The 14134-nt window shown below is 46.6% G+C and overlaps 1 protein-coding gene, 1 long non-coding RNA gene and 1 pseudogene across 2 annotated transcripts; 2 read left to right on the top strand and 1 right to left on the bottom strand.

Moving 5' to 3' along the window:
• Nucleotides 1-2808: 2808 nt before the first annotated feature.
• LOC127312299 (uncharacterized) lies at nt 2809-4548 on the top strand. The gene is made up of 2 exons (XR_007858247.2): nt 2809-3250; nt 4433-4548. It is a non-coding gene; the product is annotated as an uncharacterized lncRNA (long non-coding RNA).
• An 11-nt stretch (nt 4549-4559) lies between these two features.
• On the top strand, nt 4560-8461 carry LOC127312298 (uncharacterized; annotated as a pseudogene).
• Nucleotides 8462-10215: 1754 nt separating this feature from the next.
• LOC127315169 (uncharacterized) lies at nt 10216-12104 on the bottom strand. Its single transcript, XM_051345683.2, has 2 exons — nt 11646-12104; nt 10216-11574 (listed from the first exon to the last, which is right to left on the bottom strand). The coding sequence occupies exon 2, from the start codon at nt 11570-11572 to the stop codon at nt 10259-10261; it is 1314 nt and encodes a 437-aa protein (XP_051201643.2). The 5' UTR covers nt 11573-11574; nt 11646-12104; the 3' UTR covers nt 10216-10258.
• Nucleotides 12105-14134: the final 2030 nt, after the last annotated feature.

The raw sequence follows: 14134 nt of genomic DNA, 5'->3' as shown, positions 1-14134 counted from the left end.
GTCGTTGCTATCCTAGTATCGCCGCCACCACTCCTCATAAACTCGCCCCTCGTTCCGTTCCGTGTGTTTTCCTCGGTTACCCGGCTAACACCAAAGGCTACCGCTGTTATGATCCGGTTTCTCACCGCGTCATCACCTCCCGGCACGTGTACTTTGATGAGCATTGCTTTCCTTTTGCACAGAGACAGGTGGTCGCCACTCCTCCTTCGACTACTGATGGTCCCCGGCGTCGACCCCCTGCAGGTCCGCCGGCTGCAGTACCCTCGAGCTCGGACTCGGGCACTGCCTCGTCGTTCTCCGCCGCGCCCTTGAGCTCTGGCTTGGGCGCTGCCTCGCCACCCTCTGGGTCACCCTCGAGCCATGTCTCGGATGACCCCACGCCGACACCCACGCCGACACCTGCGCCGACGCCTGCCTCGACGCCGCCTGCGTCACCCTCGAGCCTCAGCTCGGGCGCCGCGCCTTCTTCGCCGGGCGACGCCCCTTCGCCGGGTTCATCCGCCTCGACGCCGCTTGCGTCGCCCTCGAGCCTCAGCTCAGGCGTCGTACCGTCCTCACCGGGCGACGCCTCGCCTCGGCTCCGCCGCCTCCTCCGCCGCCGGCCACGGGGCCCCTCACGCGCGCCCGTGCGGGGATTCGCGTCCCGAGCACGCGGTACCCCTCGGACGAGTACGTACGCACCGCGTCGACTTCCGCGCCTTCGGCATCCACGCCATCGCCCCTGCCCGCCTCTGCCGGGCTGCTCTCCGCGACCCGCAGTGGCTTGCGGCCATGCAGGACGAGTTTGACGCCCTGCAGCGGAACCAGACATGGACGCTTGTTCCCCGACCCCCTCACGCCAACATCATCACCGGGAAGTGGGTCTTCAAGCAAAAGTTCCATCCGGACGGTACTCTCGACCGTCACAAGGCGCGGTGGGTGGTTCGTGGCTTTCGCCAGCGTGCCGGCGTCGACTTCACCGACACCTTCGCCCCGGTTGTCAAGCCCGGGACGATCCGCACCGTCCTTCAGCTCGCGGTCTCCCGTGCGTGGCCCGTGCACCAGATGGACGTCTCCAACGCCTTCCTTCACGGCCATCTCGAGGAGCAGGTCTTCTGCCAGCAGCCCACGGGTTTCATCGACAGCGCCCACCCCGACCATGTGTGCCTGCTCTCGCGCTCGTTATACGGGCTCAAGCAGGCCCCACGCGCCTGGTACCAGCGCATCGCAGCGTTTCTTCACCAACTCGGCTTCCGCTCCACCCGCTCCGATGCCTCGCTGTTTGTGTACAACAATGGTGCCACCACCGCGTACCTGCTGCTCTACGTCGACGACATCATCTTGACGGCCAGCTCCACGGACCTCCTGCGACAGATCACCGAGCGTCTTCGCGCTGAGTTTGCCCTCAAGGACTTGGGCCCCCTGCACTACTTCCTCGGCATCGAGGTCGTACGTCGCACCGACGGCTTCTTCCTTCATCAGCGCAAGTACGCCCACGAGCTCCTGGACCGCGCCAGTATGCTTAATTGCAAACCCGCGGCCACGCCTGTCGACACGAAGTCCAAGCTCTCCGCCACGGATGGTTTGTTGGCCACGGATGCGTCATTTTATCGCTCCATCGTCGGTGCCCTGCAGTACCTCACCTTGACCCGCCCCGAGCTGCAGTATCTTTGTCCGGCGGGTGTGCCTTCACATGCATGCTCCGCGGGATCCTCATTGGGCTGCGGTCAAGCGGATCCTCCGCTACATTCGTGGCACCATGGACTTCAGCCTCTCCCTCCACGCCTCCACCGCCACGGACATCGTCGCCTACTCGGACGCCGATTGGGCAGGCTGCCCCGACACGCGTTGCTCCACGTCTGGCTACTGTGTCTACTTCGGACCTTTGCTCATCTCCTGGTCGTCTAAGCGACAACCCACGGTCTCTCGATCCAGCGCCGAAGCGGAGTACCGGGCTGTTGCTAACGCGGTTGCAGAGGTCTCTTGGCTGCGGCAACTCCTCGTTGAGCTCTCATGTCCTGTTGCCAAAGCCATCGTGGTCTATTGCGACAATGTCTCCGCCGTCTACCTCTCCGCCAACCCGGTCCACCATCGCCGCACCAAGCATATTGAGCTGGACATCCACTTTGTTCGGGAACAGGTGGCCCTTGGATACATTCGAGTACTTCATGTGCCCACCTCCCAACAATTTGCGGATATCATGACCAAGGGTCTCCCTACGGCATCATTTGAGGAGTTCCGGTCCAGTCTATGCATTCGACCAGGCGACGCTTCGACTGCGGGGGGGGGAGGGGTGTTGAGATACATATCCTTGTATATCTGGATGTGTATCTTCTGTAGTTATGTATAGCGATACATATCTTTGTATTGATTATTGGACCCGCCTCCTTCCTTGTATAGTCGAGGACGTGGCCTATATATGTAACGCCATTATGCACCCAATCAATACATTGTGAGTTGCATCCCTTTCTACAGAGATGCATTGGGATCTTCGTGCCTGCTTGCACTAGGAATTAGCGCCGTGAATTGCACGCATGCGTTTAGAATATGGGCAAAGTTTCCCTGTTTCCCTCCCGTTTGAGGCCTGGCAAGATCTCGATTCAAATTAATGCCCCCGCCAGCACAAGCTGTTCTTAATCACCATTCAAGCCGTGGCTGCTGAAGTTTAGTGGTTGTTTGAGACGCCATGGCTTAGCGAGCTCGCCACTAAATATTGTCACGCCTTTAGACGACACAGTACAGAGAAGATATCTCGGAAAGAAAAACTTTACACGAGGATTACATTTTCAGCGAGAACACGAGGATTACATACAGGTACATAACCCGTAATCAGAAGATCAGAACTAATCTATCATTCTCGTGGGCCTTGATGCTATTTGGGCCCACGATAACCTAGCCCAGCCCAGCGTGGTTGTTCCGAGGCCGGCCCCTTCCGCTCACTCTTGGTCTGCTACTCTGCTGGCTCTCGTCTCCCTCCCTCGCAGCCAAGAACAGCTTCCAGAATCCAGAATCAAGATCGATCTGACCGAGGCCGCCACGGCGGCGCGTCCCTGAGAAAACTTTTGCCACCTCGCCATACTCTCCTCCTCGCCGGCACTTCCCCATTGCTTGCTTAGGCGTCGCCGTCCGGTGCGCCGGCCACGATGCAACCGGCGCTGCTCCGTCGGCGGTTGCGCATCGAGGCACGTCGCCGTACTCCGCCCCACGCTTGCGAGACTTGAGGACAGAAGAGGGAGCCACAGCGGAGCTGGAGAGGCGGCGGACGCTTGAGGTGAGTTGGAGTGTACCTGGGGTGAAGTGAATAGTCCCACATCGCTAGTTCGCTACGATTCGCACCGATATATAAACGTCCTTCTCAGCGAGGGTATCACCAAGTAGCATAGGGATAGAGTAGTGTTGGTGTGTATAGGGTTAGGGTTAGGGCGCCGGTAGAGGGGGGAGCTATGCACCGGGGGCGGGGGAATAGGGGGGACCTATGCCCCAGGCGACAGTGGGGGCAGGGGTAGGGGGGAGGGTATGCCCGGCGGGATGGCCGGGGGCGGGGTAGGGGGAGGGAGGCTATGCGAGCCTCGACGCAGGGGGGCGGCTACAGGGGGGAGCTATGCCTCTCAGAACTATGGCCCTAAAGGGGGGATTTGGGGGGTTCAAATTCATTACTCCTTTCCTTCCAGTATCTAAAATATAAAATATAAATCCCCCCCTATGAAATCCCCCTTTTTTTTCTTCCGACAGGCATGGAAAATTACTTCACCCGTACTGTTTTAATCGACATATGTAATGGGCGGCGTCGATTAAATATGAACCAAGGTAGTAGAATGAACTTTTGCAATATAATTTTCTAGAATAAACTTCATGGCTATGTTAGTTGACCAGATATTTTATATTTTTTTATGTTATATGGCTTCAACATTAGTACAAATACGGCCAGGAATCAAAATAGTCATTCTACTACTTGGTTTTGCATTTTAGTAGACGGTCTTGATGAAATTAGTGTTGTAAGATAATCCATAGACAACGAACAACTTTGGACCAGAAAGAAAAGGTGTGAACGGTTCTTGTGAGCACTACAAGTTCTCATGAGTCAGTTTGTTCTGGGACCAGGAGTGCCATGTCGGTTTTGTGTTGATGTTTGTATTATGCCAGTTTTGCATGTTCGTGAGCACTACAGAGTACACAAGCATGAAATAGTCTTCTATTATACTGGAAAGAGAACACCTAAAAGTAAAATAATTCGGTTCTTCTCATACAAAATCCATCGTTTTTTCCTCATATTTGGTTAAAGCAAGAGATACGGTGAGTTATATGTAATGTTGATTACCTGTTCTTGTGTTGGGTAGAAATAAAACCAGTAATTACCTTCGCTCGGTAATGTGCTTATTTATTTGAAATTTGTGCCTCAAGTGCTTGCAATTTTTTTTCATGTATGAACTGAATCTCTATTTCTATTTTGTAGGTACAAATTTTGGGCATTGGACATTGATTCCCTTGAGCATTCGTACCCTGCTATGACAATATATATATATCACAGTGGACAAGAAGAGATTTGCTAATATTACTGAATGTCTTCTACATTTTTTTATTCTAGAATGGATTGTCGTTTTAAAGTGCATCCATCTCAAAAGTTAAGATACACACAACGGTTCTTAGGTGCAGGAAAGCATTATTGAATTAAGACACTGGTATTCTACATTGAATTTTTAGCTCATACTTTTAATGTGCCTATCTAAATTTACTGTCCTTTTCCCTCTTAATCATGCTATTCTTGAGAATATAAATTATTGTGCACTAGGAGTTTCCTCCCAGCCTGATTGAGATGCAAGAAATTCATTGGTTTTCTGTTTCATTTGCACAAGACGATCTGACCACATCAATATTATGTGATTCCAGATTAGAGGAAGGGCTGCAGAAGCAGGAGTCAATTCTAAGGAAACCCGGACAGTAATTTGCCTATATCTTTTTCATGGATAGAATGCGAAAAATTGACTGTTTGATCACCATATAGGTAAGGGTTTTCAGCTTTGAGTTTGTGTTTGAGTATGCAGCAGCTATTTGAGTTTAAGTAGTTTGGCTAGATGGAACACTGAGTTTACATTGTTGTAACTATTTGAGTTTCAGTATACAGTTTTGCTGAAAGGCAAGCGACCAAGTACCTGACTGTTGCTCGGATGGCTCCACTCAATTGGTTCATCTTCATCAGCGCAGCCCCTTTTAGAGGTGAGACACTCATCTTTAGATCGGAGAAATGGCAAAATACCAAATATATCAGAGCAGTTCATTAATTATTGAAAAGTAACAATAAAAATGTTGTGTTTTCAAGAAATAATAAAGTGCAGCTCATTAATCTATGTTTTGAGTCTAAGAAGCAAAGTTAAATGTGTATAATTTCCATTTACTGCAATTTGAATGTTTACCCTTATGTTCATTCGAAAATTATGGTACGGTTTAATCTTTCATGGTCTGCTAGCTTACTTACATAAATGTAATTTTCCTATATGGACATATGATGCATGGTTAGCTTAGTTGGCAATTCATAACTATGAAGCTTCAGCAATGTTTGGCGAACAAAGTTATATTGAAGCTTGGACATACCACAGAGTCAGAGAACCAAGCCGACGGGATGTATATACCAGGAAATCAAAGAATCAGCCTACAAGCATCTATTTTGTCCACGATGAAAGGTTTGTCGGTCTGCATTATTTATGGAGCAGGGCTCATCCCAGCTCAACGTCTTGCCATCATCACCTGTTGCTGCTTCTCAGCCGTTGAACTCATCCGATGACTTACTTGATTTCAAGCTTGCATGCTGATGCACCAGAAGAGAATATTAATGGGAAGCATGAACCTGTGGTTGCTAACCCGTCAAAAGAGCTGACCCATTCACCAAAGCCCCTGCTCATCCCACTTATGTCAGTTCTATGAAGAAGCCCCTTGGTGCAAAGAAGATTGGTGGCAAGGCTGGAGGGCTTGGCGTAAAAAAGCTAACTACAAAGGTAATAGTTTTAGATCAAATGGGCTATTATTGTTTCTAAATTTAGATGGCTTCAAATCTCTTCAGGTGTATGTATGTACGTAGATCCAAAGTTCTAAAAATATCTTAGTACCATGGGCTAACCTTTGCCATTTTTTCCATTTTGTATGACAGACAAATGAAAGCTTCTATGACCAAAAACCTCAAGAGCCGAAATTAGTTTTGCCAGCATTGACTACTACTTCTACAGCTCCTAAAAAAGTGGCCCATCCCATTCTTGTTTTGAATATGTGGAGAATGAGGAATCAACTGATTCAAAAACTGGTGGAGCTCACATGAGTACATGACTTGTCATGTAGCAGCACCGAAAACCTCAAATTTCTTTCAATGGTATGGAATGGATAATGGATTCCAAAGAAAAACAAGCACGACAGCCTCAAAGGCTCAGGTAAAATCTGTGTTTATGTCAGTGCTACATAAAAAAAATTGTAACCAGGTCTGCTACAGTACATATAGTTCTATTAGTATCCATTTTGACACTGAGTACAAAATCTTGCAGATAGAGGAGTCAGACGAAGCAAGGAAACATTGCTCTAATGCAAAAGCAATTTCATCATCGCAATTTTAACATAGAACAGAAAGAGGCCAAACAATCTCTTCAAAAGTTCCCGGTGCGTAATAGTGTAATATTCCCTCCTTTTGCAAATATGTGTCAGAAATAGTCTAATATTCCCTCCGCAGGCTATGCGAGCCTCGATAAGGGGGTGGGGCATGGGGGGAACTATGCCTGTCATAATGGTGGCCCTAATGTAGTTCAAATCAAGTTTTTCTTTCCATTAAATACAAATTGATAAAAAATTGTTATTCTCCTCCATATGGAATCCTTTTTTTTCCCTCAGAGAAGACTATGATCATGCCTTTTTTTCTGCCCAGTGAAATTAATTTTAAAAGAAAATATAGAAAAAAATGCATTGCATAGGACAATGCTTTTGTGGCCAGCAATGGATTGTATGCAATATTGATTACCTATTCTTGTGTTGGAGCATGTGGGAAGAAAAACTACGAAAGGGTCAAAGGATAAGTAGATGTGATATTATGTCATTCCTTGTTAGCGATGTTATCTACTAGCTTAGGTCTCTTGCAATATAATTTTCTTCAGTAAACTTCATGATTATCTTAGGTAACCAAATTATTTCTTATTCTTGTATGTTATGGTTTCAACATTAGTATGTACTTTTGTAAAATATGAGCAAGAACCATAATAGTCACTCACATTTTAATTTTAGTAGATGGTACTAACGAAATTAGTGTTAAAAGGAAATCCATAGACAACAAATAACATTGGACAAACAAGAAAAAGTGATAAAGGTTCTTGTGAGCACTACAAGTTCTCAGGAGCCAATTTGTTCAGGAGCGCCATGTCAGTTCCGTGTTAATGTTTGTACTATGCTGGTTTTGTATGTTTGTGACCACTACAAAGTACACAAGTATTAGGTACTTCTAGTATCTAGTATACTAGAAAGAGAACACTTAAAATTAAAATAATTCGGTTCTTCGCATATGAAATCCATCATTTTTTTTCTCATATTTGGTTAGAGCAAGAGATACAATGCGCTATATGTAATGTTGATTACCTGTTCTTGTGTTGGATATGTTGGAATATGCGATAAGAAAACTAAGAAAGAATAAGAAGTACATCATATTGTTTCTTCTAGCTGATACAGACCTTGTTTCTTACAAGAAACTTCATGGCTATGTGCCTTATTCCTTCATTCATGGCATATGGCTTCAACCTTAGTAGGTATAGTAGTAAATATATGCACAGAACTTAAACCGTCACATTTTCAGCACATGTTTTGTTTATGAGAAAATTCCTTATATGACACTATCTTAAAATGAGGTTCCTTATTTGACACCGGATAAAATTTTCTTCCTTATTTGACACCTCCTTAAAATTTTGTTCCCTATGTGGCACTCTAGTGCATTTTATGCACTGATGACGTTAAAGGGAGACATAAAAAGACCTTTTCACCCCCATTGAATAATTAGACCAAAATCTATATAGGACAGCATTTTTTATGTGAATATAGGACAATAGTTGCAGTAACGTTACATGTCTGGTCATGGTTAAAGGATCATCTGAGACTCCATAATAATTTGGTCACCAAACAGATTTCCTATCCATAACCACTGCGTGCTACGAGCCTACGATAATATACGAATCAATTGATTCGTTGCCTTTTCGTTTCAGTTCTTCACGGAGACACAGCCCGCCGTGGTTCAGGAGCAAATTGGAGCCTGGACGAGTACCGTGCGCTCCGCCGCAGCCAGGAGGGCTCGGCCGCCGTGCTGATTGAGGAGAAGGGAAAGGGAGGGGAGTCGAGTGTGCCGCGCATCGCCGAAATTATTCACCAAGTAGAGTACATCGCGCGCCACTGGAGGTCCTCGCCGCGTCGAATGCGCCGCGCATCGCCGGAGATCTCCGCCGACGAGCGCTCCACGGCCGCGCCCTAGCCTGCGCCTGCAGCAAAGCTCGCCGACGAGCGCTCGACAGCCGCGCCATGGCCTGCGCCCGCAACAAAGTTCTCCGACGAGCGCTCCACAGCCATGCCGTTTATCTCTCGCCGCCGCGCCTGGGGTCAGTTTGGGTGGGGACAAGATAGGGACGACGGGATATGGAGGCTCGGTCGGAATTTGCTTTTTTTTTTTTTGACGTGGAATTTGCTTTCTTTGGTTCCATAGAGAATAACTGATAGCTATCAGCAGAGGGGCATTTCTGTCTGCCAGGTAAAACTTTGACGGAACTGTGTAACGGAACTAACGGTAGTGTCACAAAGGGAATGAAAATTTAAGCATAGGTCAAATAGGGAAGAAAATTTTGTTCGGTGTCAAATAGGGAACCTCATTTTAAGGCAGTGTCAAATAAGGAATTCTCTATTTGTTTATCGCTTCAGATCTCTCATGTGACCTGTAACCCTGATACGTTGGTGGTTTTGATATTCCACATCGATTATTGTAATGTTTCCAGATGTGAGATTTATTGATATTTATTACCTTGATAGATTTCTATTTTTTAAAATTGTACATCCACGGATGTTAAACTATGAACTCCATCAAAATAATTGGTTGCTGATGGAATAAATGACATAACATTAAAAAGTGCCCTTAATATTGTTGAGGTTCCTTTCTTCTTGGTAAAAGTATGAGTTCATCAATGGTTATGCTGCATTACTTGGCGTTGACATTGAATATGCATAGTTCTCTAGAATAATTTTAGGACCTTAGAGCAACCTTAGCAATGCCGTAAATTTGGGTATCTAAAACTTATTTGCAGCCTATTCTAAATTTTGTTACACAGTTTGACAGGCCTTGCACTTATGCAGAGTGTGTGCAAAGTCAGATGCTCTAAAATCGGGTCTCTAATTTTTCTAGATTTCTTGTTTCGCTGAACGCCTCATGGGTGCTGGAATCGGTAAGGATGGATGGCTTGACAGGCGTGTTCGGCGGCGACAGAACAACGGAGGCACCACCCCACATGGTGGCGCTGACTTCTTCCTCGAGATGGAGAGGTGTCACTCTTTGGCTTTGGAGCTGGCGGGATGCCTCCACACGCGGTAGTAGTGGGCAGAGGAGCGACAGAGTCACCAGATGCAACCTCCCTTTTCGTGCTCTTCCGCACTAGGGATGACGTGAAGGCCACGACAACGGTGGGACGGCATTGTGACGGCAGCAGCCCACCGTGGGTACTTTCCGGTGTAGGGAATGGGACCCTAGGCCCTCTAGGCTGTTGTAGTCTTGTAGATACAAAATGTGCTCAATCAAACCTTGTTAACAAATAAATTGATGCCAAACTATGCTTGCCCGATGATGAAATGTGCATTGCATAGTACTACAGACATGAGGTGCAAAATTATCAACCTATGGATATTACAACAGTGCTAAACATTCCCAATTTTCTGTGGCCTCACAAAAGAGTATGTACTTGTCCAGTGTGGCTCATTTCCTATCTTGCATGAAGAGTCTTGGGATGTCCAAGCCGAAAGAGCATCTCCAGTCGCGTCCCCCAAACCGCGCCGGATTGAGCGTTTGGGGGACGTGTTTTGTTCGTGCCGCCTTTGGGGGACGTCGCTCCCCAGCCGCGTCCCCCAAACGCCGCCCCCAAACATTTAAAATAATATTTTTAACACATAAACCATTTATATCAAATGTAGCATATGAAAAAAAAAATGTTTTCGAGGATTGTTTTCAAATTAAATTACAACAAACAATAAAACAAGTAATCAAATATAAAAAAAAGGGCTAGATGATACATCAAGGTGCCACGGTATTTCCTTTGATCCTCCACAAATGCTCAACGAGATCAGCTTGAAGTTGCTCATGCACATTGCTGTCACGGATCTCTTCGTGCATGGCGAGAAAATCAGCAAAATCTGCAGGCAACTCATGATCAACCTCCGCGAGAGGGCCTTGACACTCATAGGGACCAACATGTGACCTAACATGATTCTTGCGGTCATCCTCGATGATCATGTTGTGCATGATCACACAAGCCTGCATCACCTCCCACATTTGGTCGTGAGACCAGCTTAGAGCAGGGTACCGGACAATGGCAAATTGTGCTTGAAGCACACCAAATGCCCGCTCGACATCCTTCCTGCAAGCCTCCTGTCGTGTAGCAAAGTGAGAATTCTTCAGACCTGATGGATTCGAGATTGTTTTGACAAAAGTGGCCCATTTTGGATATATACCATCGGCTAGATAATAGCCTTTGGTATATTGGTGGCCATTGATCTCATAGTTGCATGGTGGAGCATGCCCTTCCACTAGTCTGCTGAACACCGGAGACCGCTGCAACACGTTGATGTCCTTGTGTGATCCCGCCATGCCAAAGAAAGAATGCCAAATCCACAGGTCATAATCTGCCACAGCTTCAAGCACCACACTGCAATATCCATGACGCCCTTTGTATATACCTTGCCAAGCAAACGGGCAGTTCTTCCATGCCCAGTGCATGCAATCGATGCTTCCAAGCATTCCAGGAAATCCTCTGGCAGCATTTTGTGCCATGATCCTTGCAGTCTCTTCCTCAGTTGGCCCTCTCAAGTAGTATTTGCCAAACTTTCCCACCACAGCTCGGCAAAACTTGTACATGCACTCAATGGCAGTAGACTCACTCATGCGAAGGTAGTCGTCCTGTGTATCGGCAGGTGCTCCGTATGCAAGCATCCTCATGGCGGCGGTGCACTTCTGAATGGATGAGAACCCGAGAACGCCTACAGCGTCGAGCTTGAGCTTGAAGTAGGGGTCGAACTCTCGAACGCCGTGGAGGATATTCATGAACAGGCCCTTGCTCATCCTGTACCGGCGCCGAAAATTGTCGGCATGTGTTGCCCCGTCGGCGAAGTAGTCGTTGTGCAGCATGGCATGCCCCTCCATCCTCTGCCGGGGCTTCGATTTCCTTCTTCCCGGCCTTGATCCTCCGCGGCGCGGCCTCTTCCTCTTCTCCGCCTCAGCGTCAAGCATGTCCTGGAGGGACGCGATGATCAGCAAATGCTCCCGCAGGTCGTCGTCGAACGCTTGCTCGTCCTCCAGCAGCAGGGCAACCATCTCATCGTCGCTGTCCATGCCTAAAGCAAAATCAATGGTTAAAATTGCGCCGAGGCAGACGACGCAACAAACAGCGACCAATCGCGCCTACCTGGCAAGTCGTCGAGCACCTTCTGTGCGCGGAGGTGGGGCGGATTTGACGGCGCGTTCTGGGAGGCGCTGGCGACGCGGCGGCGGCGGCACGACCGGCGGGAGCCCCAGCCGCGACAACGGTGCTGACTCCCAGCACAAATCAGACGCCCAAACGGCCGGGAAATCCAGCGGCGGCGGTGGAGTGGGAGGCGCGGGAAGGAAGGAGCGACGAGAAAAGAGGCGCGAACCAACGGTTTATGCAAATAGTCGCCGACATGTGGGAGCCCGCCTCGCTTTTCGTTGTGTCCGGCGTCCCCGGAGCGTCCCCTGTGGGACGGGGACGGGCTCGGGGCGCCGGACACCGTATGGGGCCGCGCCGGACAAAAATGGGCTTTGGGGGACGCGGCTGGAACGCTTTTTTTGTCCGGCGCGCCCCAAATCCCTTTGGGGGACGCTTTGGGGGACGCGACTGGAGATGCTCTAAATATGCCCTGACACCAAATATGCTATGACAGAAGAATATTGTCTACATATATTTGCAAACATACGTGATCAGAAATGAAGAGAGTAATTTTCTATTATGCATGTTAACAACGTTAAAGTTTCCTTGATTGGAAATATGTATACATGTTTTAGTTATTAGTCAAACTAGTTTTGTTATGCAAGAAAGGTGAAGAACAACACAAGCCCTTGAAATTCCAGGTAGCAATGGACTCTTAATTAGCTAGTAGTAACATTTAAGCTACTATGAAAATATTGTACTAGTACTTATTTTTCTTCGATTAAGATAACTTTATGTTTCACCTACCTACCTAGGACGTGAATTTTTGGCTCATAGGTTCCCGCGCACCCTATATTGAAGATACATAAGAAGACTTACTAAAAAAATATGTTGTAAATTATATGGGTAGGGAATGTGTGCATATGCGTACGTCAAATCTGGAACGAAAATATTAAGTTATGTAGCCTACATAAAAATAACAAAGTGTAGGTCCCATAAATTCGAATTTTTTCGTGAAAATTTACACGAGCAAGTAGCATGGTGACATGTACGTGCGTGAATTATTTCAATTTTTTTGACACATTTAAAATAGGGTTATTCGAATGTTTTGAATATCATGGTATATGGCACCCGAGTGCACCATCATAATTCTCTACCTACCTACTGTTATATTCATTGTGTGGTCACCTACTCCTAGCTATTTTGAAGGCAAAGGGAGAAAATATGTATTTACTTATGCACATTTCTTCTTACCTATATATATAACCACGGTGACATCCAATGGCTGGATAGGGTTAGATGAGAGCACGATGCAAATTTCACCTCTGGAAGTTACAACCGAGCAAGCATTTTTTTTCCTATATTGTACAGAAATAGAAACGAAAAAAGTGTACAAATGTTGGGGATGAGTGGCACAAGGATGTAGTCTCTTTGGGTGTGTTCGCAGTTCGTGGCAGGAACAACTCCTCCTTGTTGCTACAATTGTGTTGCGCTAGATATCGTTTCAGGGGCGTAAGCTAGATATTGCTCTAGGGCAGGGGCTGTCAAGGTTTAGTCCAGAACTATCAACACACAAGATATAGTCCAAGATCTAAGATAAGAACACAAAGTTTCATTTATTTGATAGATAATCCGATTTCATATGTAGAGGTTGGGTCTCTATTTATAGGATACATGAGCCTTCACTACTTAACTTTACACTTCTAGATAACACTACATAAGCTAGGAATAGGGATGCAGATATCCTAGTTACAGCTTATAGGTAGAATATGCTAGAAACTACTACATCACATATGACTAAAAAAAATATTGCCTAGAATATAGTAGACATGTGTATAAGCTACTATTGGATCTTACTTCTGTTTTATTTTAATTTTATTTTCTCTACTGTCTCTCATCGAAGGGGAGCCTTGACCTAGTGGTAAAGTTTTTGCCTTGTGACTAGGAGGTCACGGGTTCAAGTCATGGAAATAGACTCTTGTAAAAAATTGCAAGGAATTGCAAGAAAATGCACCGTACAATGATCCAATGTGGTCTAACCCCTCCCCAGACCCCACGCAAAGCGGGACCTTCATGCACCCCTTTGCTTGTTTTGGATGATAAAGAGCCAAGCCAGACACATTGAATATGTTGGATATTTCCATCTTAGCTGGAAGATCTATCATGTAAGCATTAGCATTTATCTTCCTTAGGAGAGAGAAGGGCTCATACCTCCGCTGTCTAAGCTTCCCTTTACTGACTAAAGGCAATCTTTCTTTTTCGGAGGTATATCATCACATTATCACCAACTTAGAATGATTTTAGCCTTTGTTTGCTGTTACCTTTCCTGTTCTTCTTGGAGCAATTACGGTCTAATTGATTTGGTAGAATGGTAATATTTTGCTTGTTTCGAACAAGAAACTTCATAGGTAGGTTTGTGCCTTATTCTTTGACGATATATGACTTCAACCTTAGTAGGTATACAAGTAAATATATGTGCAGGAACTTACACCTTCACATTTCTAGCA

Source organism: Lolium perenne, chromosome 7 (assembly GCF_019359855.2).
Source record: "Lolium perenne isolate Kyuss_39 chromosome 7, Kyuss_2.0, whole genome shotgun sequence".
NCBI lineage: Eukaryota > Viridiplantae > Streptophyta > Magnoliopsida > Poales > Poaceae > Lolium > Lolium perenne.
Note: the sequence above shows the minus strand (reverse complement) of the source record. Positions and strands in the feature narration are given on the sequence as shown.

Excerpts from the sequence above, each read along its gene's own strand:
- LOC127315169 (XM_051345683.2), bottom strand. The coding sequence starts at position 11,572 with ATGGACAGCGACGATGAGATGGTTGCCCTGCTGCTGGAGGACGAGCAA.